This window comes from Sciurus carolinensis, chromosome 3, assembly GCF_902686445.1.
Source record: "Sciurus carolinensis chromosome 3, mSciCar1.2, whole genome shotgun sequence".
NCBI lineage: Eukaryota > Metazoa > Chordata > Mammalia > Rodentia > Sciuridae > Sciurus > Sciurus carolinensis.
In genome coordinates, this window is record NC_062215.1 from 33,585,646 (window position 1) to 33,613,573 (window position 27,928).

General features: G+C 36.1%; 1 protein-coding gene across 7 annotated transcripts in view; it reads right to left on the minus strand.

The window, feature by feature from the left end:
• Trim37 (tripartite motif containing 37) overlaps window positions 1–27,928 on the minus strand; it is a 180,169-nt gene that overhangs the window by 95,978 nt on the left and 56,263 nt on the right. For all 7 annotated transcript variants that reach the window (XM_047542823.1, XM_047542821.1, XM_047542826.1 and 4 more), the window contains 4 exons: window positions 13,336–13,515; window positions 9,143–9,257; window positions 5,510–5,728; window positions 4,405–4,541 (listed from right to left, as the gene is read on the minus strand). In XM_047542823.1, coding sequence (XP_047398779.1) covers window positions 4,405–4,541; window positions 5,510–5,728; window positions 9,143–9,257; window positions 13,336–13,515 — 651 coding nt within the window. The remainder of the gene's footprint in view (window positions 1–4,404; window positions 4,542–5,509; window positions 5,729–9,142; window positions 9,258–13,335; window positions 13,516–27,928) is intronic.

Below are 27,928 nucleotides of genomic sequence, written 5' to 3' on the forward strand. Positions count from 1 at the left end.
TGACCTTCAATAGGTGAATGGCTGAACAAACTGTAGAACATCCACAACAGAAAATACTACTCAGCAATAAATAGAAATAAACTATTAATATATACCATAACCTGAATGTAATCTTCAGAGAACTATGTTAAGACAAAGAAGTCAATCCTTTAAGGCTACTTATTTATTTACCCACTTAAATAAGACTCTTAAAGTGGGAAACCTTTACCAGAACTTCAACTATACTACAAAGCAATAGTAACAAAAATGGCATGGTATTGGCACCAAAATAGACAGGTAGATCAATGGTACAGAATAGAGGACATGGACACAGACCCAAATAAATACAGTTTTCTCATACTAGACAAAGGTGCCAAAAATATGCAATGGAGAAAAGATAGCCTCTTCAACAAATGGTGCTGGGAAAACTGGAAATCCATATGCAACAGAATGAAACTAAATCCCTATCTCTCACCCTGCACAAAAATCAACTCAAAATGGATCAAGGACCTTGGAATCAGACCAGAAACCCTGCATCTTATAGAAGAAAAAGTAGGTCCAAATCTTCAACTTGTCAGCTTAGGATCAGACTTCCTTAACAGGACTCCCATAGCACAAGAAATAAAAGCAAGAATCAATAACTGGGATAGCTTCAAACTAAAAAGCTTTCTTTCAGCAAAGGATTCTATCAGCAATGTGAAGAGAGAGCCTACAGAGTGGGAGAATGTCTTTGCCACTCATACTTCAGATTGACACTAATTTCCAGAATATATAAAGAACTCAAAAAACTCTACACGAAGAATACAAATAACCCAATCAACAAATGGGCTAAGGATATGAACAGACGCTTCACAGAAGATGTATAAGCAATCAACAAACATATGAAAAAATGTTCAACATCTCTAGTAATAAGAAAAACGCAAATCAAAACTTACACTAACATTCCATCTCACCCCAAATAGAATGGCAATTATCAAGAATACAAGCAACAATAGGTGTTGGAGAGGATGTGGGGGAAGAGGTACACTCATACATTGGTGGGGCTGCAAATTAGCGCAGCCACTCTGGAAAGCAGTGTGGAGATTCCTTAGAAAACCTGGAATGGACCCACCATTTGACCCAGCTATCCCACTCCTCGGCCTATACCCAAAGGACTTAAAATCAGCAAACTACAGAGATACAGACACATCAATGTTCATAGCAGCTCAACTCACAATAGCCAGATTGTGGAACCAACCTAGATGCCCCTCAATTGATGAATGGATAAAGAAACTGTGGTATATGTATACAATGGAATATTACTCAGTCATAAAGAATAATAAAATTATGGCATGTGCAGGCAAATGGATGAAATTAGAAAATATCATGCTAAGTGAGATAAGCCAATCTCAAAAAACCAAAGGACTAATGATCTCGCTGATAAGCAGATGATGATACACAATGGGGGGGTGGGAGGGAGGCAGAAAGGGAGGAAGGAGGGACTGTATAGAGAGAAAAGAGGGGTGAGAGGGAAGGAAAAAATAACAATGAATCAAACACTATTACCGTAAATGTATGATTACACAAATGGTATGCCTCTACTTCATGTACAGAGAAACAAGTTGTACCCCATTTGTTTACAATAAAGGGAAAAAAAAAAAAGGGAAAGAAAAAAAAAAAAGGTGGGGAACCTTTAAATGAATGGCTACCAGGAGTTAGAGAGAAAGCTGAGGTGGGTAGAAAAGTTGATGTGACTATAAAAAAGAAGCAGGAAGAATTCATATGTTGAAGAAGATGTTTTACATTCTATTTATATCACAGTCAACATTCTGTGGGGATGTACTACGGTTATACAAGATGCTCCACTGGAGAAAACTGTGTAAAGCATAATGAATCTCTTTTATTATTTCTTATAACTGCAAGTGAACCTATAATTATCTCAAAATAAAAAAAAATTAAATGTCAGGAAAAAATAAATAATATTATTTCAGAAAAACCATGAAGGGAGAAAGTTGAGGGAAAAAAAAAAAAAAAAAAGGAAAGAAATGAATATTTTTTCCAGTTAAAAAAGTTGAAAATAATCACTATTCAAATAGACTATATGCCTATTTCCTCTTTCTAAAAGCAAGAACGGCTGGGAGTATAGCTCAGCGGTAGCGCACTTGCTTAGCATGCAGGAGGTAATAGATTCAATCCCTAGTACCGGGGCAGAGAATATGAATGAATGTAAGTGAATCTATTAAAGGAAGGAAAATTACCCTGTGCTGTTATTTCTATGAATTATATAAGTTGAATTAAGATATTACTATAGATGAATGTATGTAAACAGAACACAAAACAATATTAGAAAGATTTTGAATCAAGTTTTACATAAAACCCAACTGCCTTAAGAACAATCTTGGAAAAAAGCCAAGAGCCATCACAAAGTAGTAATTCAGATTTGATTGCATATTTAATCTGTTAGCAAGTTGGATTTCACATCATAGAAAGTTCTATTAAATAATAAACTGTAAATTTTTCGTGTTGATTCAAATCAATCAGTTCTAGTTATCTAAGAAAAATCTCACAATAATAATGACTTCTAATTTAGGAACTTAAGTATGTAGGCTTCATATTTTAAATAGCTAACCCCTTTTAGACAACTTGTTATATATGCTAAAGGTTAAAAAAAAAAAAAAAAAAAAAGGTCTATTTTGAGGAACCAATTTTATGAGAATGAAGTGGAGCCAAATAGGATGTTAAAAGTCTCATCTGGGGTTGAGTGTGATGGTCTGTAATCCCAGCAATTTGGGAAGTGGGAAGCTAAGGCAGGAGGATTGCAAATTTGAGGCCATTCTTGGCAACTTAGTGGGACCCTATATCAAAAATAAAAAAAAATAAAAGGGTTGGGGATATAGCTCAGTGATAGAGTGCCCCTGAGTTCAATCTCCAATACCACAAAGAAAAAACACCCTCTCATCTGAGGCTGGAATGTAACTCAGGGGTAGAGCACTTGCACAGCATATGGGAAACCCTTGGGTCAAATCCCAAGTACCACAAAAATACAAAACAACAAACCAAAATCCATCTCATCTGAACTCTTGTTTAACAGCTGATACAGGGCTGAGACAGAGAAAGTACAAGATGAATCTGGGGTGCTTTAAAAATTATGGAGATATACTACAAGAACACAGGATCTAGCTGTAACAGGTTACCATTGGCCAAATGTATAATAATCTGAGCAATGAAATAAATGATAGTAAGGAATTAAAATCATTTTATAACATAAGTATTGATACTAATGAAATTAATATATCAGTCAATTAATGGGGCAGAGGAACAAGCTCTTCCTTAATTCTTCCTAGAATTCCATTATTGAGTGCAGAAGGAATAATGAAATTAGAAAATCATCACTGGCAATCACACAGTAACCTTTTCCAAGTAAGAATCATCAAGGGATGTTAGAAACAGGATATACATTGCCTCTATAAAAAGCACCTATGAGATATTAATTACAAAAGGAAAAGTAATACTAGAGTGGAGAAACCTGGGGGACGATACCTAAATCAAATGATCTGAATTAAATCATCAGTAATGTGACAGATTAATATCATGGGTGACTCCATTCATGATGGACAGAAAAAGATACATCATGACTTCAGTAGTATTTCTACCAAAAGAGCACAACTCAATCTAGTCATGAGGAAACAGACAAATCCAAATTGAGGGACTTTCTACAAAATACCTACTCTGAGGTGTGGGGATGTGGTTCCACTGAAGAGAGTGCTGCCTAGCATTCTTAAGACTCTGGGTTTGATGCCCAGCACAAAGGGACACACACACACACACACACACACAAATTACTCTGTATTTCACATCAGTAATGAAGGGAAAAAACACAGTAACTAAGACATAAGAAGATTAAAGAGATTTAACAACTAAATGCAAATGTAGTCCAGGGTAGAATCCTGGACCAGACAAAGGACACTACTGACAAAATTTTAAGAGGTTACAGTACCACAGTATTAATTTCCTGAGTTTAATGACTGCACTGCAGTTATGTAAGAAACATTCTTAAGTACACAAGGAAAAATATATTCACTTAATCTCAAGTATCTCAAAAAAGTTATGTACAAAAAATATATAATAAAACAAAATACTAACATTTGGGAATTAATCCATATAAAAGGAATATGGAAACTAAATAAGATTTTATAAGTTTTCTTAAGTATTAAATAATTTCAAAATGAAAAGTTAAAAGTTAAAACAAAACCCGAAACTCCTGATTTAGAACCTAGGGATGGGATGAAAGCTGTATGCTGATTTATTATTTCCTTCAAGTTCCTTTAATTATAGAAGATATAGCATAACTAGAAAAAAATGCTGAACATCACCACTAAGTTATCAATGTTTCTAAAAATTACCACTTAGATGCTTCATAAGTGGTAGGTAATATGGGTCACTCACATAGTTTCTTCATCAATATCATTTTCTTCTGTGTTACTTGTTGCTGTAGAACTGGCAGAAGAACTGCTGCCATCAAGGTGATTCACTTCATCTTCACCAACTAGATCCAGATCCAGATCTCCATCTGAAAGCTCATTCTAGAATAAGGCAAAGAAAAGAAGAATTATGTTGCAAATGTTTTCAATCTGTTGATCATCCAATCCAGATCATGAAAGAATTCTATTCTCTGCCCCTGTACCCTTACTGCTGAGTCTGGTAGAGAAAAATCACACAAGTACACCAACTGGTTTAATATGTGGTTATCAATTGTAGCTAGGTCCTCAATGGAACTGGAAATGTTTCATATAGTCCATGTCAACTTTCTAGCAATCCTCCTACAAAGTAATATTTCAAACCATCCCTCAAAGGCAAACTAACTTTATTATCTGCATAGAAAAAATACACACAAATAATACACATAAATGTCTCCATCTTTCGGTTATCTTTACCTACAAACTCCACCTTTTCTTTTAGTCAATCTATCAAAATTTAATGGTTTCATTTTAACCCTTGTTATCTCCTTAGGTCATCAATGTGTTTAACTTTGTCATCTAGTCTCTCTCCCAACTGGCTACTTCATTTTAATAAAAAAAAAAAAAAAAAAATCAAGTTTCCCATCTCAAAATTAAAAACTTCAAAAAAAATCTTGTTTCTTTCTGTATATTGTCTTAACTATATAAAAATACTAAATACTTCTTGAATTCTTTCTCTGGTTGTTTTTAGCTGGGACAAAATGGTTATCTCCAAATCCTTAATAATTCTACTGACATGCAATGATAAGATAGTAGTTTCAGCAAATGAAAACAGAACACATTAAAATCCACAACTTACATAGTTTATAGTTTCTGAAATGTACAGCAGTCTATTTTCATACAATATAGTTTTCTATAACAAATTAATTCTTAGAATTCTGAAACGCTCAACCACTTCTGACTCAAACATTAATATTATAGAACATGTACAAAAGTAAAAATTAATGGGCAAGATTAGCACAATGTTTCCCTTATAGCTTGAAACCATGATTGTATCATTTCTCTTATAAGTCAAAAACTGGCCTAATTATTACATGATAATCTTCATTTTGAATCTTCTCCTCATCTTCTTCATCCTCTTTGGCCTCTCTTACAGAAGCTGTAGTAGGACCACCTTCAAGAAGCATGTCAGAGCAGGACCCAGATTTCTTAGCTCGCGACTCTGGAGTGTCATCATTTTGGGGACTGAGATGATTATCTGGTGGTGACAAATCTCTTGATTTCTGAGTTCGAGACAGCTCAATGGTAAGTCTCTTTTAAAACAAGAACAGCATTAACATTAGTTCTAAGCAGTGCCTCACTGGCATAGAAAAAAATAGTTTCAAGTTAAAAAATGAATCTAGGTGCAGAAAAAGGATTTGATAAAATACAGCATCCATTCATGTTCAAAACATTAGAAAAACTAGGGATAGTAGGAACATACCTTAACATTACAAAAGCTATATGTTATACCCAAGGCAACATCATTCTAAGCGGGGAAAAACTGACAGCATTCCCTCTAAAAACTGGCATTTCCTCTAAAGAGACAAGCTTCAACATAGTCCTTGAAACTCTAGCCAAATCAAGTAGGCAGAAAAAAGGAATTAAAGGCATACAAATAGGAAAAGAAGAACTCAAACTATCCTTATTGCCAATGACATGATTCTATATTTAGAAGACCCAAAAAACTCCACCAGAAAACTTCTAGAACTCATATATGAACTCGGCAAAGAAGTAGTATATAAAATTAACATCCATAAATCAATTGAGCTTCTATATGTCAGTGATTTATCAACTGAAAGAGAAATAAGGAAAACTATGCCTTTCACAATAGCCTCAAGAAAAAAAACTTGGGAATTAATCTAACAAAAAAGGTAAAAGACCTCTATAATTCATGTTCTTGGATAGGTAGAATTTTACTGTCAAAATGGCCATACTACCAAAAGTGATATACAGATTAAATGCTATTCCTATTTAAATTCATAAAATACAAAAAGCAGTCATGAAATTCATTTGGAAAAATAAGAGGCCCAGAACAGCCAAAGCAATCCTTGGCAAGAAGTGAAGCAGGAGGTATCACAAAATCCAACTTTAAATTATATTACATAGTTATGGTTTACAAAAATGGTATTGACACCAAAACAGACATGAAGACCAATGACACAGAGTACACAAGACAGACCCACATAAATACAGTTATCTAATACTACATAAAGGCACCATCAACATACACCGGAGAAAAGAACTTCTTCAACAAATGGTAGTAGGAAATTGGAAATCCATATGTAGCCAAATGAAATTAAACCCCTATCTCTCACCCTATATAAAATTTAACTCAAAGTGGATTGACCTAGCACTAGACCAGAGACCCTGTGCCAAAATGAAGAAAAATTAGGCCCAATTCTCCATCACATCAGCTTAGCAAGCAAATTCCTCAGTAAGACTCCTAAAGCCCAAGAAGTAAAATCAAGAATCAATCAACTGGACAGTGTCAAACTAAAAATCTTCTTCACAGCAAAGGACACAATCAAGAAATACATGAAAAGATGTTCAACATCTCTACCCATTAAAGAAATGAATATTAAGACTACACTGAAATTTCATATCACTCCCATCAGAATAGGAAGTATCAAGAATACAAGTAACAATAAACGCTGGTGAGGATGTGATGGGAAAAGGTATACTCATACATTGCTGATGAGACTACAAATTGGTCCAAACACTCTGGAAAGCAGCATGAAGATTCCTCAGAAAACTTGGAATGGAACCACCATTTGATCCAGTTATCCCACTCCTCGGCCTATACCTAATGGACTTAAAATCAGCTTACTATAGTGACACCGCCCCATCAATGTTTATAACAACTCAATTCGCAACAGTTAAGCTATGGAACCAACCTAGGTGCCCTTCAACAGATGAACGAATAAAGAAAATGGGTGTGTATGTACACACACACAATGGAATATTACTCGTCCATAAAGAACAATGAAATTATGGCATTTGCTGATAAATGGATGGAACTGGAGACTATCATGCTAAGTGATATAAGCCAATCCCCAAACACCAAAGGCCGAATGATCTCTTTGATTTGTGGATGTTAACACACAATAAAGGGGTGGGGAGGGAAGAATAGAAAGAAGTTCGCTGTATTAGATAAAGGGGAATGAAGGGAAGGAGGAGAGATGGGAATAGGAAAGACGGTAGAATGAACTGGACATAACTTTCCTATGTTCATATATGAATACACGACCAGCGTAAAACACATCATGTACAACCACAAGTATGGGAAGTTATATTCGATGTATGTATAATACATCAAAATACACTCTACTGTCATGTATATTTAAAAAGAATAAATTTAAAAAATGATTTTAGATGTTCCTAAAACTTTATTTTCTTTCCTCTTTTTTTGGTACTGGGAATTGAACCCATCAGCACTTAACCACTGAACAACATCCCTAACCCTTTTCAATTTTTTTTTTTTTTTTTTTTTTTTTTTGAGACAGGGTCTAAGTTGCTAAGGCTGGCTTGGAACTTGCAATCCTTCTGCCTCAGATTCCTAAGTTGTAGGGATCACAAGGGTGTGCCCAATTTCCTAAAACTATTTTTTGAAGTCTTTCGCTCCCTTCTGCCTTTTGTTTGTGGGGGAAAAAACTCTAGGGCAAAGATAAATGTATTTATTCTCCTCCAAGCAACATAATCATTACAAACTGTGTGAATACAGGTTAGTTTTTATTCTTTCTTTTTCTCAGTGCTGACTGAACCCAAGACCTTGCATACACTAAGTATGTGCTCTGTCACTAAGCTACATAGCCAGTCCCATCAGTTTAAAATACACTTAACAGGAAAATCTCCAAAAGTATGTAGGGTTCATGTTTTCCTCTTTTGTCTATTAAGGATTCCCCAAACCTCCTGCCCCATCCTAAATTCCCATCAAGGAAAGGAAAAATTCCTCACAGGATTTCATCAATGTAAAAATAAAAACTCATTAATCGATCTTCCTTAGGACTCATTCGACCAAAGTTAGAGTTCAAGGTGGGACAACTTTCAATTATTCTATAGCTTTGAATCCTTTAAATCCAAGACAAATTGTGGAGGAGAATTACCTTTGTCACCGAGAGAAACAGAGTTTACCTCAAACAGGAACAACACTACAACACTACGCAATACGACTTTTTTTTTTTTTTTTTTTTTTTTTTTTTTTTTTTTTTTTTTAAGTTGTGGACGGACATAATACCCCCATTTTACTTATTTTTATGTGGTGCTAAGGATCGAACCCAGTGCCTCTCACATGCTAGGCAAGCGCTCTACCACTGAGCCACAACCCCAGTCCCTATTTTTTTTAGTTTAATTTTTTTCCAATTAGTGATATGTAATACAACTTTAAGCAATAAAAGAAATCATCTATATTTGCAATGCCTAACACAGGCATTTGAAATGTGGCCACTGCAATTAAGTCACTGTGTCTTTAATTTTAATTAAGTTAAACTGACACAGTCAAATGTGGCTAGTGGCTATCAAACTGGGAAAGAACAGAACCTAGAGGCTCAAAAATGATAGGAAACAGGATAACTGGATTTTTTTCTATAAAATTATAGAAAGCATTAAATATGCAAAATCTAATTCCAATGTACAGGCAAAAATGACAGTATGAAACACTAAGCCAGAAGTAGATGTTATTTCCTTACCTCTTTAAGATTGTTTATTTGTTGGATGTAACTAGTCTGTGCAGCTTCCAACTGAGTGATATACCAATGCTGATCCCGACATTTTTGAAAAAAAGTTGGTGAACGAACCTGAAACCTTAAAAGAATTGCTCCACATGAAAAATAATCCCAATAGTAAAATATTAGCAGTCTAGCCTTGAATCTGTAACTATAAATTCCACAATATTTTATTATGTTGTAAGGCCAAAATCCAAATGAACTAGAGCTCCTTGTATTCAGCATTTACATGAATAGTGAACAAATCGGAACAACAAAGATTCTAAAAACTCAGCTGACTAAACTCAAACTGTACGTTTCTAGAAATAACACATATTTTAATAATATAGCTCCAATAAAATGGTGCTCATGAGTAGGGAAGAAGAGGACCACACTATACAGGCAGAAACAATACTTACTTACCTTTATTGTCTAGGTCAAGCCCTAGCAAAATAAAGTTCAATTTAAGTGCTACTCTGTATTTCCCATCACTCAAGAAAACTCACTGTCTTAAGATACCCAGGATGGATTTACTGTCCCCTAAAGAGTAGCATGTTGTAACTAAACTACTATCTTCAACCCCTCTAGATAGTTTATAATTTAAAAATCCCCATATCACAATATAACATATTTTAGCTAGATTAGGAAAAAAACAAGAATTCACATTAAATCATATTATTGGATAAATAAGATCTTAATGTATCTTTATTTGTATTTTTTAAATCCTTAAATGAAACAAATGTCTACCTTTGTTATAGAGCCAAATATGGCTGCATTTACAAGAGGAAAAAAATGCAATATACATGTAATGATTTTTCTTTTTTTTTTTTTTTTTTTTTTGAAGAAAGAACCATGAAGTAAGGCCAATTTGTAAGTCTTTCTCACTCCTTGCAGCCCTTCCCCTAGTGCTGTAGTTTGGATCTTAAATGTCCCCCAAAAGGCTCACATGTCGAAGGCTTCTGGCCCAGAGTGGCAGTATTGGAAGGAGTTCACATCATTGAGGGCATGCAGTCAATGATAGTGATATTGGGACTCCAGCCCCTCCTCCATCCTTCTTTTTCATGTCCTAGTCATGAGATGACCAGATTTACTTTACCACATGCTTCTGCCATGATGTGTGCCTCAACACATGACCAAAGCAATTAGGCCAACTGATCATGGTCTGAAACCTCCAAAACTAAGCCAAAATAAAACTTTTCTAAGTTATCTCAGATACTTGCTACAGGAATGGAAAGTGAACACAACTACCATTCCGGTTTCCACCACCCCCTTGGTCAATAACACTAAGTATAAAATCCAACTAGTAGCTAATTGCAGCAAGTATCCAATTTAAGTCAAGGATATTCATGCAACCACCATTATAAGTAGAGACTGCCTAGATAGTAGCAATGGGTAACATATTAGTAAGAACTTCTAAAAAGTATTTTCTTTGAGCCTGGGACGGTGGCCCATGCCTGTAATCTCAGATGTTTGGGACACTGAGGCAGGAGGATTACAAGTTCAAAGCTAGCCTCAGCAACTTAGTGACGCTGCAGGTAACGTAGTGACTGTCTCAAAATAAAATACAAAAAGGGCCAGGGCTATGATTCAGCGGTTGAGCACCCCTGGCTTCGCATTATTTTTACCGTATGTGCCATTAAAACAAAAGGAAGCAACAGGAAAATGTTCCTCTTTTAATGAAAGAATAAAATAAACAGACACATATTTAGTTACAGAAAAGGTTTAAATAACTTTCTAATAAGTACATATGAAGTTCTAATACGTACATATAAAGCATATATGGGTTCAATCTCCAGTATCAAAAGAAAAAAATTCTGAACAATCTTTCATTAAATAAATATGAAGAATAACAGGATAATTAAAATCCCCTCCCCATGAACACTATAGGAATTTACTTATATTGCTATTACAGCATTATTTTATAAAACAGTACATTTTGTTTTTATTTACCCATTCTGCATTCCTTGAGAACAAAAATCATGTTTAATTCCTTTTGTATTATCAGCCCAGTGCCAGGTACATGGTATAGACTCCACATACACTGCTATGTAAATGATAATTAAACATCACAGGAATCTGTTTCTATACTAATATATCATCTCTAAATAAAGGCTTTGTTCTAAACAGGGCTGGCCTAAATTAATACTAGAGATCAGTTTGAATTACATTAAAAACCAAAAATCTCACACAGATTGCCATCAGAAAGATTCCACATTACTGTAACACATGGCTCTTTAGTAGGCTAGTAAACTGATATTTGAATAATTTTGTGATTCTGTGATTTAAGCATAAAAGAGCAACAAATTATTTCTCTTGGTGAAGCTGGGTATGGTGGCACACTTCATAATCCCAGTGACTTGGAAAACTGAGGCAAGAGAAATGCAAGTTAGACACCACCCTAAGCTATTTTGCAAGACCCTGTTTCAAAATTTAAGGGCTGGAAATGTAGCTCAGTGGGACAGTTCCCCTGGGTTTAATCCCCAATGCTGTTAATAATTGAGATTTTGTCTCAAAAAATAAAAAGGGATGGGGATGTAGCTCAGTGGTAAAGGGTACCCAGGTTTAATCCCTAGGACCAAAAAAAAGGGAATAAAAATATTATTTTTCTCTGTGAATAATTAAAAGAATAAAACAAAATTTGGAAACATTATGAAGCAGAATGCAAATAAAGTCCCTAAAAGAAAATACAAAAAATAATTTTTTTTTCTACACCAAAAATCATATCCTTTTTTTCACTTTTTTATTCTCCCAGAAAAGATAGGAAGAAGACATAATTGTAAAGGATGACATAGTGACAACTCAACTTTTTGTTAAGGAAAAAAAATTCAGAATAAGAGAAATTAGGGAAAATTTTCTTTTGATGAAAACTTTCTAAACCATTAAATACTCTGGAACTTCTCAGTTCCAACCATCTGAATCTCCTTTAAAAATTCGGGTTCTCGGCCTGCCTTGGTACTGGTGCATGCCTGTAATCCCAGAGACTGAGGCAGGAGGATCTCAAGTTTGAGCCTAACATCAGAAACTTAGTGAGACCCTGTCTCAAAATCATTAAAAATAAAAGGGCCGGGGCATAGTTCAGTACTAGAGAGCCCTTGGGTTCAATTCCCAGTACCACAAAAATAAACAAAACAAAACAAAACAAAAATCCTCAAGTTCTCATTATCACTAAATTATAACTTCATGCAATGATGCCTCAAAACTTCTGACATACAGAAGCTATCCCCAACAAGCTGAGTGCAGTGGAGCACACCTGTAATCCCAGCAACTCTGGAGGCTAAGGCAGGAGGATTGCAAATTCAAGGGGAGTTTGGGCAATTTAGGAAAATACTGTTTAAAAAAAAAAAAAAAAAAAAAAAAAAGGCTGGGGATGTAAAAGTCAGTGGTAGAGTGCCCCTGGTTTCAAGCCTGAGTGCCAGGAAAAAAATAATTTTAAAAAGAATCTACCCCAACATTAAATGGGGCTATTGCATAGTCTGTTCAATGGGGCTATTGCATAGTCTGTTCCTTCTAGCAAAAAACACACGAACAAGCATTACATGCTGGTTTTCATCAATTTTCATCTCTACCCCTCAACTTTTTGTTTATTCCATAGTGTTGGGGATTGAATTCAAACCTTGGCATGTTAGCCAAGTGTTCTAACAGAGTTATACCCCCAGACCCCCTCTATTCTCCTACTTTTAATTTTTTGTTTTCTAGAAAGAAACAAAGTAGGTTTGTAAAAGCAGTCACCAAATATAAAATATCCTGTCAAATGAAAAAAAACTAGGCATTCGTTCCTTTACTGTTCTCAGATTATACCTTATACACATGGGCTGAAGTAAATTTTATACAATATTTTTACTGTGGCTGCATTTTGACTGTGACTCCTCACATGATATCAGATGTGGAATTTTCCACTTTGGGCATGATGTTGGCACTCAAAAAAAATTTGGATTTTAGAGTATTCCAGATTTTTAGATTAGGGATCCTCAATCTGTGATAGTTTCCTTTACCGTGGGAATTAATAACTAGATGTTAAACATGCCTATGACATTTATTACACAATTGGAATACTTAGGACTTCTGAAATAAAATAGTTAAGAAACTAGTAAGGTAAGTATTGTTAGTTAAGTGGACTTTAAAATTTTGATATTATTTCATCAATAATAAAAGTCACAATATCAAATATTTCCTTTTACCTTAAAATCACTGTATCATTTTGTCGATTCAAGTATCCTTCATTTGCAAGTAAGTCCAAACGGAAAAATCTATTATAGCCCCAACATTCTCCAACTTCAAAGTCAGATGCAAATTCTCGAATGATATTTTTAGTAGGATCATTGCAGGACTGGTGAACCATCTCTACACGATATTCGTATCTAAAATTGAAAAACAGACTGTTAATATAAAGTAAAAAATATTGTCATTAATCATTTGAGAAAAAATTTCACAACATAAATATGTACATGTATATATAAGAATACATACAATTAAAACTTCTTTCAGAAAGGATTTTATGATTTTTACAAAAACAGCAGTACACTAAATGGGCCACGAAAATGCAACTGGCCTGAGAGTCCTATTTTCCTCATAAAAATGTTTCCCAAGGGGGCTCCATGAAAGATCATTTGCCTAGCATGTGTGAGACCCTGGGTTCAAACCCATGGATTAAAAAAAAAAAGTTTACGAATATATTAGGAATAAAACAGCACCCCACATAATAAATTTTATATAAACAAATACTTCAAAGTAGCTTTTATCAATGCTGTGAATGTTTTCATATATTTATTTGTTATATTTCCATATATATTCTTTCTATTATCTTTTGAGGTTTATCATCATGAGATTTTAAAATTAATTTAAAAATATTTTTCTAGAGGAGATCCAAGATGGTGGACTGGATGGAGACTGCGTTCCTTGTCGCTCCGTAACTTCAGTTTCGAGCAGATAATATCTGTTTCTTGGTGAGGCAGTTTTTGCTGCTTATCGATCCCCTGCTGTTTACCCCATTTGTCTGCTGTGATCACCTGCAGTATGCCAGCATATCCACGCCTTTTTTGAGTGCAGACTGCTCACTGTCAGGCGCCTATCATCCGCCATGTGCCTGCCTCTCACCTGTCCATCGCCTGCCTTACACCTATCCCATCACCTAACGCACAAGGTTCACCTACTGATCGTCTGACAACAGTCAGCAAACTGATCACAGACCACCAGTGGAGCACCAATGCCTGCTGTTGCCTGAAAGTTCACTGTCACAGTACCTGCAGGTTTGATTACATGAGGCTGCCGCCATTTTAAGACAACAGCCAGGCCCCGAAGGACCCCTGACCGGACTTGACAGAGCCCCGTCTCCAGGATCCCTCACCCCGACCAATCACTCCGTACCTCTGGGGCCCTCACATCAACTGACTGCTCCCTGCCACCAGGACCCCCAGACCAACTGTCTGCGCGCTATCACCAGGACCCAAGACCGACTGATTGCAACCAGCCTCCAGGATCCCACAACCACACCAAACACACCCGACCTCCAGGATGCCTGCCTGAAAAACCGCATCCTGCCTCCAGGACCTCCTGCTGACCACGGGCACACCCTGAGCTGCAGCTCCCCATTTGCCAACACATTTCGAAGCCAGAGCAGCCATCTTGGATAATCCTGGAAGCCTTAGCTCTGATCTTTAGGTGGGGCAAAACCCATCCTGAGACACCTGTTGGAGGCTTGAAGATCATTGTCAGGTACCTCTCATGCATCAGGCTACTGAACACTGGGAGGTTTCATTACTATATGACTGTTATACTGTACATTTTCTTTTTTCTCCTTATTGAAAAAATTTAAGTTTTTATTTCTTTACTTTTCTTGCTCTCTTTTCCTTTGGTTTACCTGTTCCCTCAGTCTCTTTCTCCCCTTTTTTGCATGCTAACATCCAATTTCTTTTGATTACACTCTCACCCTTTCTATTATCTAGAAATTCTGTATATTCGTTTCTTCTCCCATTAATAGCCACATTCTACATCCCTCTGCATCCTCTTTGTCCTCCATTAGAAACTGCAGACCTTATTGCAAATCTGTTTGTTTTACTGAAGATAATATTTGAACTCATTCTGTTTAATATGACAATTTTGTTATTGTCCTCACAGGGGCTACTTAGTCTAGGATTGCATACTGTCTGAAATGGGCACTGCTAATATTGATCTCCCCTTAAAGAAAGGGTTTTGGAAACCTATAGGGTCACTATAAGCCTATAGAGGGAAATCTGCAATACCCCAGATCTGCACTGCTAGAGAGGAAGATAAATGAACAACATGAAAAAACAAGGGAAGAAAATGATCCAAACAAATCTAGATTCTATATTAATAGAATCCAATGACACTATGTTAGAAGAAATGTCAGAAAAGGACTTCAGATTATACATTTTAAGATGATTAGTGAAGCAAAGGATGAGATAAGAGCAAATGCAGGCAATGAATGATAATACCAATAAGTTGAAAGAGCACCTGCAGGAAGCAAAAGATCATTTCAATAAAGAGATAGAGATCCTCAAAAACAACCAAACATAAAACTCTGAAATGAAGGAAACAATAAACCAAATAAAAAACTCAATGGAAAGCATCACCAACAGACTAGACCACTTGGAAGACAGAACCTCAGACAATGAAGACAAAATATTTAATCTTGAAAATGAAGTTGCCCAAACAGAGAAGATGGTAAGAAATCATGAACAGAATCTCCAAGAACTATGGGACATCATGAAAAGAACAAATTTAAGAATTATTGGGATTGAGGAAGGCACAGAGATACAAACCAAAGGAATGAACAACCTATTCAATGAAATAATAGCAGAAAATTAACCAAACCTGAAGAATGAAATAGAAAATCAAATACAAGAGGCTTACAGAACACCAAATGCACAAAATCACAACGGATCCACACCAAGGCCCATTATAATGAAAATGCCTAAATTCAAAATAAAGATGGGATTTTGAAGGCCGTGCAAGAACAGCATCAGATTATATATAGGGGGAGACCAATACGGATAGCAGTCGACTTCTCAACCCAGACTCTAAAAGTTAGAAGGGCCTGGACCAACATATTCCAAGCTCTGAAAGAACCAAGAATCCTATACCCAGCAAAACTAACCTTCAGATTTGAAGATGAAATAAAATCCTTCCATGATAAACAAAAGTTAAAAGAATTTACAAATAGAAAGCCTACGCTACAGAATATTCTCAACAAAATATTCCATGAGGAGGAAATGAAAAACAACAATGGCGGTCAGGAAAGGGAGGAACTACCTTGGGGAAAAAATCACTCAAAGGAGAAACCAAGCAAAATTAAAAACCAAAAATAAGCCAAATGACTGGAAATACAAATCGTATCTCAATAATAACCCTGAACGTTAATGGCCTAAATTCATCAATCAAAAGACACAGACTGGCAGAATGGATTAAAAAGAAAGACCCAACAATATGCTGCCAGCAACAGACTCATCTCATAGAAAAAGACATCCACAGACTGAAGGTGAAAGGATGGGAAAAAACCTACCACGCACATGGACTCAGTAAAAAAGAAGGGATTTCCATCCTTATATCAGATAAAGTGGACTTCAAGCCAAAGTTAGTCAGAAGGGATAAAGAAACATTTCATACTGCTTAAGGGAACCATAAATCAGAAATATATAACGAAACTAAATATTTATGCCCCAAACAATGGTGCATCCCTGTACATCAAACAAATCCTTCTCAATTGCAGGAATCACATAGACCACAACACAATAATTCTGGGTGACTTTAACGCACCGCTGTAACCAGTAGATAGATATTCCAAACAAAAACCAACCAAAGAAACCATAGAACTCAATAACACAATCAATAACCTAGACTTAATAGACATATATCGAATATTCCATCCATCAATGAGCGGATTCACTTTCTTCTCAGCAGTACATGGAACCTTCTCAAAAATAGACCATGTGTTACGCCACAAAGCAGCCCTTAGGAAATGTAAAAAAATAGAGATACTGCCTTGTGTTCTATCAGATCATAATGGACTAAGAATAGAAATCAATGACAACATAAAGAATAGAAATTACTCCAACACCTGGAGACTAAATAATATGCTATTGAATGAAACATGGATAACAAAAAACATCAGGGAGGAGATGAAAAAAATTCTTAGATTTAAATGAGAATGACAATAAAACATATCAAAATCTTTGGGACACTATGAAAGTGGTACTAAGAGGAAAATTCATTGCATGGAGTGCATTCCAGAAAAGAATGAAAAGTCAACAACTAAATGACCTAACATTACAGCTCAAAGCCCTAGAAAAAGAACAGAATAACAGCAAAAGTAGTAGAAGACAGGAAATAATTAAAATCAGAGATGAAATCAATGAAATTGAAACAAAAGAAACAATTCAAAAAATTGACAAAACAAAAAGTTGGTTCTTTGAGAAAGTAAACAAAATAGACAAACCCTTAGCCACACTAACAGAAGGAGAGAGAAAACTCAAATTATTAAAATTCTTGATGAAAAAGGAAATATCACGACAGACACCACTGAGATACAGAACATAATGAGAAGCTACTTTGAAAATCTGTATTCCAACAAAATAGAATATACCGAAGACATTGACAAATTTCTAGAGACATATGCTCTTCCCATTCCCAAAGTGAACCAGGAGGACATACACAATTTAAGCAGATCAATATCAAGCAATTAAATAGAAGAAGCCACTAAAAATCTACCATCCAAGAAAAGCCAAGGACCAGATGGATTCTCAGCCGAGTTCTACAAGACCTTCAAAGAAGAACTCATTCCAATACTTCTCAAAGTATTCAAAGAAATAGAAAAGGAGGGTACCCTACCAAACTCATTCTATGAAGCTAGTATCACCCTCATACCCAAACCAGGCAAAGACACATCAAGGAGAGAAAATTTTAGACCAATATCCTTGATGAATATAGATGCAAAGATCCTTAACAAAATATTGGCAAACCATATCCAAAACATATTAAGAAAATCGTGCACCACGATCAAGTGGGGTTCATTCCTGGAATGCAAGGATGGTTTAACATCCGTAAATCAATAAACATAATCCATCATGTCAATAGACTTAAGAATAAAAATCATATTGTTATTTCAATTGATGCAGAAAAAGCGTTCGACAAAATACAACACCCCTTCATGCTTAAAACACTAGAAAAAACAGTGATAGTAGGAACATAACTGAACATTATAAAGGCTATTTGTGCTAAGCCCATGGCCAATATCATTCTTAATGGAGAAAAACTGAAACCATTCCCTTTAAAAATGGGACCAAGACAGGGCTGTCCTCTTTCACCACTTCTATTCAACATTGTCCTCCAAACTCTAGGCAGAGCAATTAGGCAGACTAAAGAAATTAAAATTTTTCTATTCGTAAAAATACGAATAGAAAAAGAGGAACTTAAGCTGTCACTATTTGCTGATGACATGATTCTCTATTTAGAGGATCCAAAAACTCCTCCAGAAAACTTCTAGACCTCATCAATGAATTCAGCAAAATAGCAGGCTATAAAATCAACACGCAAAAATCTAAAGCATTTTTATACGGAAGCGATGAAACAGCCGAAAGGGAAATGAGGAAAACAACTCCACTTGCAATAGCCTCAAAAAAAAAATAAAATACATGGGCATCAATCTAACCAAAGAGGTAAAAGGTCTCTACAATGAAAACTACAAAACGCTGAAGAAAGAAATTGAGGAAGACCTTAGAAGATGGAAAGATCTCCCATGTTCTTGGATAGGCAGAATTAATATTGTCAAAATGGCCATACTACCAAAAGTAATATACAGATTCAATTCAATTCAATTCAATCAATTAAATTAAATTTAATTCAATTCCAATTAAAATCCCAATGATGTACCTTACAGAAATAGAGCAAGCAATCATGAAATTCATTGAGAAGAATAAGAAACCCAGAATAACTAAAGCAATCCTTAGCAGGAAGAATGAAACAGGGGGTATCGCAATACCAGAACTTCAACTATACTACAAAGTCTATACTACAAAGATAGCCTCTTCAACAAATGGTGCTGGGAAAACTGGAAATCCATATGCAACAGAATGAAACTAAACCCCTATCTCTCACCCTGCACAAAAATCAACTCACAATGGATCAAGGACCTCGGAATCAGACCAGAGACCCTGCATTTTATAGAAGAAAAAGTAGGTCCAAATCTTCAACATGTCAGCTTAGGATCAGACTTCCTTAACAGGACTCCCATAGTACAAGAAATAAAAGAATCAACAACTGGGATAGATTCAAACTAAAAAGCTTTCTCTCAGCAAAGGAAACTATCAGTAATGTGAAGAGAGAGCGTACAGAGTGGGAGAATGTCTTTGCCACTCATACTTCAGATAGAGCACTAATTTTCAGAATATATAAAGAACTCAAAAAACTCTACATGAAGAATACAAATAACCCAATCAACAAATGGGCTAAGGATATGAACAGACGCTTCACAGAAGATGATCTACAAGCAATCGACAAACATATGATAAAATGTTCACCATCTTTAGTAATAAGAGAAATGCAAATCAAAACTACACTAAGATTCCATCTCACACCAATTAGAATGGCGATTATCAAGAATACAAGCAACAATAGGTGTTGGAGAGGATGTGGGGGAAGAGGTACACTCATACATTGCTGGTGGGGTTGCAAATTAGTGTAGTCACTCTGGAAAGCAGTGTGGAGATTCCTTAGAAAACTTGGAATGGAACCACCATTTGACCCAGCTATCCCACTCCTTGGCCTATACCCAAAGGACTTAAAATCAGCATACTACAGAGATACAGCCACATCAATGTTCTTACTTGTTCAATTCACAATAGCCAGACTGTGGAACCAACCTAGATGCCCTTCAATTGATGAATGGATAAAGAAACTGTGGTATATATATATACAATGGAATATTACTCAGTCATAAAGAATAATAAAATTATGGCATTTGCAGGCAAATGGATGAAACTGGAGAACATCATACTAAGTGAGATAAGCCAATCTCAAAAAACCAAAGGACGAATGATCTCACTGATAAGTGGATGATGACACATAATGGGGAGTGGGAGGGGGGCAAGAATGGAGGAAGGAGGGACTGTATAGAGGGAAAAAAGGGGTGGGAGGGGTGGGGGGGGAAGGAAACAATAACAGAATGAATCAAACATCATTACCCTACGTAAATGTATGAATATGCAAATGGTATGCTGTTACTCCATGTACAAACAGAAACAACATGTATCCCATTTGTTTTCAATAAAAATAAATTTTAAAAAATACTTTACTACACTTTTCCAATATGAATTATGATAAATTAACTTATGCATCCAATAATTCAAGGCTATCAAATTTTCTAATGAAAAATAAGTATACATGGGAAAAGTTATTAAAAATAATTAACAGTCAATTTCATTTCAAAAAACAATTTTTATATGTACTTTTAAAATGAGTAAAGTGAAAACTGGAAACAAAAACAAGAATACTGAAAATCTGGGAGAAGAGATATTAATGCAAATGATCAAATGTGTCTAGATTCAAGTACAGATAAAATCTTAAAACTGATATAAAACAATTTCTAAAAAATCTTATGCTTTGTAAGAAAAGGCATACCATGTTTAAGCTAAACAGTCTTTTCATTAGTTCTTTTAAGTCATGACAAGAGAAAGACTAAACATTTCTTATATGGCAATAAATCCAAGTAAATTTACATAGCATCTCAACTCCAACATTAGATAAATTAAAACCTAACATTTGAATGTTACAACCTGAATTCTTTCCTTCTATCAAAATATTTCCTAGAACAACTCAGAGAACTTCCCCTCTATAAAACAAGTCATTCCTCACTCTTAAAAAATCAACCCCAGGATGTCACTCAAATACAAATCTCCCCAGAAATTCTACATGTATATGTATGCTAACACACACCTTTATAAAGATATTTAAATATAATGAAATTACACAAGCAATTCTGTAGAGCTCTGATATTAAAATCTACTGGACTATTATACACAATTTCAGTTACCTCAAAGTTAAATCCTGAACTCAATAATTGAATGACATTTCAATATTTAATGAAAAAGCATTCAGAAGACTTTTCTTGGGTTACTGAAATGTTAAGTGAAAAACAAATTATATCCATTTGCATCAGAAGAGAATAGTACCATGAAGGTTTTTGGATAATATCTAATAAATGCACAAATTCCAATCTTTTTCAAACACCTAATCTTCAATCTATTATCAATGATAGTAAATTACTACCATTTCTAAGATAATGTGACTTTTAAATTCCTGAAGTAGGGGTTGGGGGCCTTATTTCAGTGGGAGAATGCAATGTGCACGAAGTCCCTGGGTCGAATCAATCAGCATCAAACTAAACAGTTTTATCATTTAAATTATGGTCAACTTAAGTATTATATATAGCATGAGGGACTCCAAGTTCATTTTCTTGGAATGTGTGTGTGTGTGCAGGGATTCTGAAATATTTAAGCACTATCTGAAGATTATTATCCTTTCTCCATGGTATTGCCTTTGTTTATTACAAAAAAATCAGTTGGCTGTGAGGATTTACTTCAGGACTCTATTATATTCCACTGATCAATTTTGACTATCCTCATGTTAATACCATGATGTTCTGAGTTACTGGGACTTTATTACAATTCTTTAATAATTCAATAATTTAATAATTTAAATCATGTAGCATTAGCTCTCAAATTGTCTTTTGATTTCAATGATTACTCTATTGCTTTTGTGGTTTTTTTATTTCACTGGATTCTGCTTTCATCTTTATGTCCTTTCTTTTGCTTACTCTGCATTTAACTTTTTTTTTTCCTGGTTTACAATGCAAAAGCGGAGGTTATTGATTTAAGACCTTTCTACTCTTCATTTATAGATATTTAGTGCTATAAATTTCCACATACCTACTACCTCATATGTAGTAACATACTCCAAATTCTGGAATAATGTGTTTTCACTTTCAGTGAAAAATGAAATTCAGTCAGTAATACTTTCTCTTTTTTAGTGTTGAATTATAGTTGTACTGTTACTTAGTAGTTCTCAGTTGTGACTAGTAATACCTCTCTTCCCCCATAAGATATCCATATCCTAATTTCCAAAACCTGTGAACACTATCTTCTATGGCAAATAAGAGGGCATGTTACTGTATGAAGCTAAAAATTATGAGACTGAGGAAATAATCCTGAATTACATAGGTGAAATCTAAATGTAATAGGTGTCCTTATAGGAAAGCAGAAGAAAATATTACATGAGACCAGAAAAGACAAGGCAATGTAATCATAGAGACAGACATTGGACTGGTAAGGCCACAAGCCAAGGAATGCTGGCAGTCACCAGACAGTAGAAAAGGCAGGGAATGATTTCTCCCCTAGATCCTCTGGAACAAGCACAATGGTACTGAAAAAGCTTGATTTTGGCTCACCAACAGGTTACAGATTTCTGAATTCCAGGACTGTGAGAATAAATTTGTTGTTTTACAACACTGAGTTTGTGGCCTTTTTATTTTAGCACATAAAGGAAACTAATACAAAGGTATGTATCTTTAACTGATTACAGTTTAGTTTTCAATTATACCACTAGCATCATAATGTCACACTCTTAAATTGTATGTCTGTGCAGTTTTAAACTTTATCTTGTTGTTGTCATGCATTTATATCAACAAATTCCAAATGCATCAATACTCTTTCAGTGTTATTTTAATTTAAAAACAATTTTAAATTTACTCATATACTTTGTTTCTGGTACTCTTCTCTTCCTGACCCTCCCTTTCCCTCTCTTTAAAATTCAAATTTAGATAGCCAACTCGCATCTTCCCCCTTCTACCTGAAGCACGTGCTATAACATTTCTTATAGTCCAGGTCTTCAAATGTCTGCAAATGTCTTCGTTTCACTTTTATTTTTTTAAAGATATTTGTGGTAGGTACAGAAAGCTAAATTGGTAAGATTTTTTCTTTCAGTCCTTCTAAGATATTACAGTATTACCATTTCGCTTTGTTTCAAATGAGAAATCTGATTTCATTTCAATCTCTTTTTTTGGGGAGGAGGTGCTGAAGATTTAAAACAGGGTGACTTAACACTGAGCCACATCCCCAGCCCTTTATTTTCAGACAGGTTCTAAGTCCTTAGAGTTTTGCTAAATTGCTGAGACTGGTCTCTAACTTGCAGTAGTCATGCCTGATTCTCCTGAGTCACTGGGATTACAGGCGTGTCATCACATCCAACTAATTTCATCCTTTTTCTCCCACCATCCCAGTGGTGGGGACCAAATCCAGGACCTTGCACACATTAAACAAGTGCTGCACCACTGAGCCACATCCTCAGGCCTGATTTCATTCTTTTGTTCCTGTATAAATAACATCTTTTTTTTTTTCAACTGGCTGTTTGAGTATACATTTTTTCTGCTCATCCCTGAAGGAAGTGGAAACTTAAAACGACTGTGCGGGGAAGGACTGAGGACTGCCTTTTCAATTTTACTCATCTGCCAAATTTTCCCTGCCTGCTAAAAGCAAGCCCACCCAAATTATCTGGCACACTCCTCCCATGATGTGGCCCTACTAAACCTTATAAAACACAGACTCTTGTTGTAGCCAGTGCCATTTTCCCCTTGAAAATATGCCCTTTAGTTGCTTAATAAAACATCACTGATCCATTGAGGTCTGACTCCCTTTTTCTTTTTGTATTCTCTTTCATTTGTTTTCATTTAGCGCGGAAACCCAGGGCAAGGTTTGGGTCTCTCTACCCCCTCCCTATCCTAATGAACCTCTACCATTACCATCTTTTCTCATTTCCCTTCCATTCCTTTCCTCCTGATAGATGGCAGTCCTTCATGCTCTCCAAGTCCACCATACCTTAAGGATGGCCAGTACACAACCCAAAATCAACCCCAATCCTGGGCTAGCATTTTGCTAACTTACTGCCACATGCATGGAGCAAGGACCTGTATTGGGCCCGTTCTTGGTGTTGGTGGCATCCTCTAACCCTATATTCTCTCCTATTTCTTCCTTCTCTTATGTATTCAGACCGCTGAATCACAGGCGGCTTTTTGCCATTTTATTCCCACATGCAACACTGGTCTTCTCATTACTTGAAAAAGTAAGATCTCTTCCACTCTCTCACAAAGGCATCCTGCCTGAGACCCTCACCATTTGGTTCATCCAGACCCTGGGGTTTCTACACCAATGGGATTGCAGAAGGAGACATCATCTCATTCTCTGGTGGAACTCTGGTCACAGAAGGTATCAAGGAACTCGGATTTTGACTGCCACCTGGGTCAAACCTCTCCAACATGGGGGCCCCATCCCATGGAACTCCTAGGTTGTCTCATTAAAAATTTTAAGATTGTTCACTTCTAATCTGATCTCAAAAGTAAATACCTGATTTGCCTCAGTACACAGATCTGGTCACAATCTAAACTACACTAAGTCGATGGTCTGAATTTAGAATTCAGAACCTTTGACCCCAAAATCCTCCAAGACTTAGAAAATTTCCTCCAACAAAATGGTAAATGGCCTGAGGTTCCATTCCTCCAGGCTTTCTTTCACCTTCTCTCAAGGTCTTCATTATGCCTACCTTGCTCTGCTGTACCATTAGTTCTTGCTGACTCCCTGCTCCAGAAGCCCCCTAGATCATGTCGTGACCCCCATCCCTTTTCATTTACTGCCCCCAATATAGCAGATGAACCTCCACCAAAAGTAAGTAAAGCTGGAGGCTATAAAGGAAAGTTACATAGACAGGAATGCCTGGTAATTATCAACAGAGACTCTCAGAGTCACAAGCTTTTTTCTGAGTCAATTTGAGATCTACAAATCTTCCTAACCTCCTACATAGGCAAGTTTGATCAGTGTTTCCATGTCTGCTAGTATGATTATCTAGTCCCAGTATTAATCCCTCATATTAGTCTAAAAGAAGAAATGTGGCACATAAAAGTACTAAGTTTACTAAGAAAACCCTAACTGACACAGATAAAGGGAGCTCTACTAAACAGAGGTAATGCCAAAAGAAGGGTATTTTGCAAAAATCAAATGGCATTAGACATCATAACTACAGATCTTGAGAACATCTGTGACATTACAAAAGCTAAATGTTGTGTATGGTAATTCCATCAAATGGGACCACGATGCTGACCCTCAAATGCTTTCTATTCCAGGAAGCAGTTTACCTGCAGCCCTGCCTGGCCTAAGAGGACAGGATGTGTCACATTCCTCAGCAAACTACTTGTTAACTGCAGGGGAAAAGCAGTCCCAAGATAATGTGGACAAAAAGAATCCAAGTTACCCTGAAGGAGACAACTTTTGTGACCAGATCCTGAAATTCTGAGGAATAAGAACAGTTTCTTCTAACCATAAAATCAATAAGAATGTATGGTTAGGAATACAATTAGAACCAATCAGAATGGACCAAGGTGATCTAGAGTTACCATGACAGTGGGGACTTGAAAGTCTGGTGTCACCCTGTTGTCAGTCAAAATCAAGAGGAGGGTTGGATTCCACCTTCACCAAGGTGTTTGGTCCTGATTTGCATCAATTCCTTTTCAGTGGGATGGAGTAAGGTTTGAGACAACAGAAGGCAGCTGGCCGGAGCTACTCCCTGGTGCTACATGAAGGTCTCATCTTCCAAATTTAACCACAACTGTTCTCCAGGGTACCAAATACTGACCACTATCTGTATCTCTGTTTCTTATTGACTTGGCCCAATAATGCAAGGAACTCGCCCAATGAATTTTGGATCCTGAGATAAAATCTCGGTCTGATCTGGGGTCTTTGGGAAAGAGGTACCCCCATTAATTCCCAGAACATGAGCCAAGCAATCTCTCCCTCTTAAGAAATGCTTCTATTCCAATTCTGTCCACCCTGTCTACCTCTTAAACAGGGACCCATTATGAGAGATTCTGAAGACAGAGCTCACCTCTAAGTTTTAAAATTAGACTACCTTCTCTAGACTCTCAGAAGACACATTTTCTTCTGTACTCCCCTCATCTGGCAGGAAAAAGAGCAGAAAATTTGTCATAGTTACTTAGAGTAAAACTACCCATCATCTGTCCTAGTTCAGGAATTCAATTTATTTATTTTCTCTAGTGAAGGTATCACCCAGAGCCCTAATAGGCCTGCCTCCCACTTTAAATTGAGGGGTGTAACATGAAATCATGGTCCTGTGAGTATGAGGACCCAGAAGGACACAGGGAACATGTAAGAAATCTTAAGGGCACAGTGGTCCATGACTGTAATCCCAGTGGCTCGGGATGCAGAGGCAGGAGGATCTCAGGTTCAAATCCAACCTCAGCAAAAGTAAGGAGCTAAGCAACTCTGTGAGAGTTTGCAGTAAAATACAAAACAGGGCTGGGGATGTGGTTCAGTGATCAAGTTACCCTGAGTTCAATAGCCAGTACCCATCAAAAAAATTTTAAGAGCACAACTAGCTGGCAAATGTCCTTTCTTACATTAAAATAGTTATCAAGAAGTTAATTAGTATCCTCCATTCTGAGTGAGGACCCAGCCAGAGGTCATGGATGGAAAGGCAGAAACTACTGACCTCTAGGAGGCTCCAGTATCAGGAAGCTGTCCCCTAGGAAAAGAGACAGTTTTCTCAGTACAGGCACCAATGCTCTGGTCTCTTTTTAATTTTTTGTTTAGAGGGGAACACTGTCCTCAAAAGTAATATCAGAAGATGACTTAATCACAGTTGAAATAAAGGAGATGCCTAATAATTTTTCAGACCCAACCTGGCCTGATTGCCAGCTAGGAAAATCAAAGAGTGTCTCTGGAGGAAACAAAGTATAGGACCATACCTTAAGAAACTGATTTTACAAAATAAAAAATGGTTACAATTCCCTATGTATGAGGTTTTGCCTCTCGAAGTTCAAAACAGTATCTTCCCTTCTTAGCTTCTGCCTAATCTCTCTCTCCAAGGCTTACAGAGCTTGCAGAGATGATTGCCCAAAATCAGTCTGAGACTAAAAGAAAAAAGTGTCACTTTTAAATTCAAGCCTAAAGGGCTGGCTATCTTATCTGCCCCTGCACTCTACCATGCTGCATTCTTTAGAAGTTCCTCCCTAAATACTACAGCACAGGAAGGGAAAATGCAATGATGAACTCTTCTTTACTTGAGAATCATTACCTGAAGATTTCAGGACTCACCCTTTCAATATCTAAACAGACTAAACTGAGTCAAACATGCACTTTGATCTGATAAAGATGTTCTGCATGCTCCTTTACTAACTATGGCTGTGTCATGTTTTCTAGAATATCTTTTTTTTTTCCAAAATTCTGTATTTTTGAGCTTATGGTTTTATGGTAAATTCATATTTGATCCTGCATGCCTAAATTAAAATATTTTTCTGATCAGTCTTATTTTACCTAAATATGGAGGGTTTTGCACTGTTTTTGTTTAGAGGCCAAATATTTAAGGGTTAGCTCTCAATACATTGGAAAATCTCCATTTACAAAATCATCCTACCTGTGGAGATCTACCTACAAACAGCTACAGATTTCTATTTTCTGTCTATTTTGTGTATGTGTGCACACCTGGGGATTGTATTGTTGTGTCTACATATGTCCTTAGGTCCATGTACCATGTACATGGTATCAAAATTGGCATATAGATAAATGAGTGCTCATAAATTAACATTTAAAAGAGAAACTAATCCAAATACCTTTCAGTTCACATGATTTAAAAAGTTCAATTTAAATTAGGTAAACGGATGAGAGTAAAGATGTCTTTAAAATTACTAACTCATGGGCT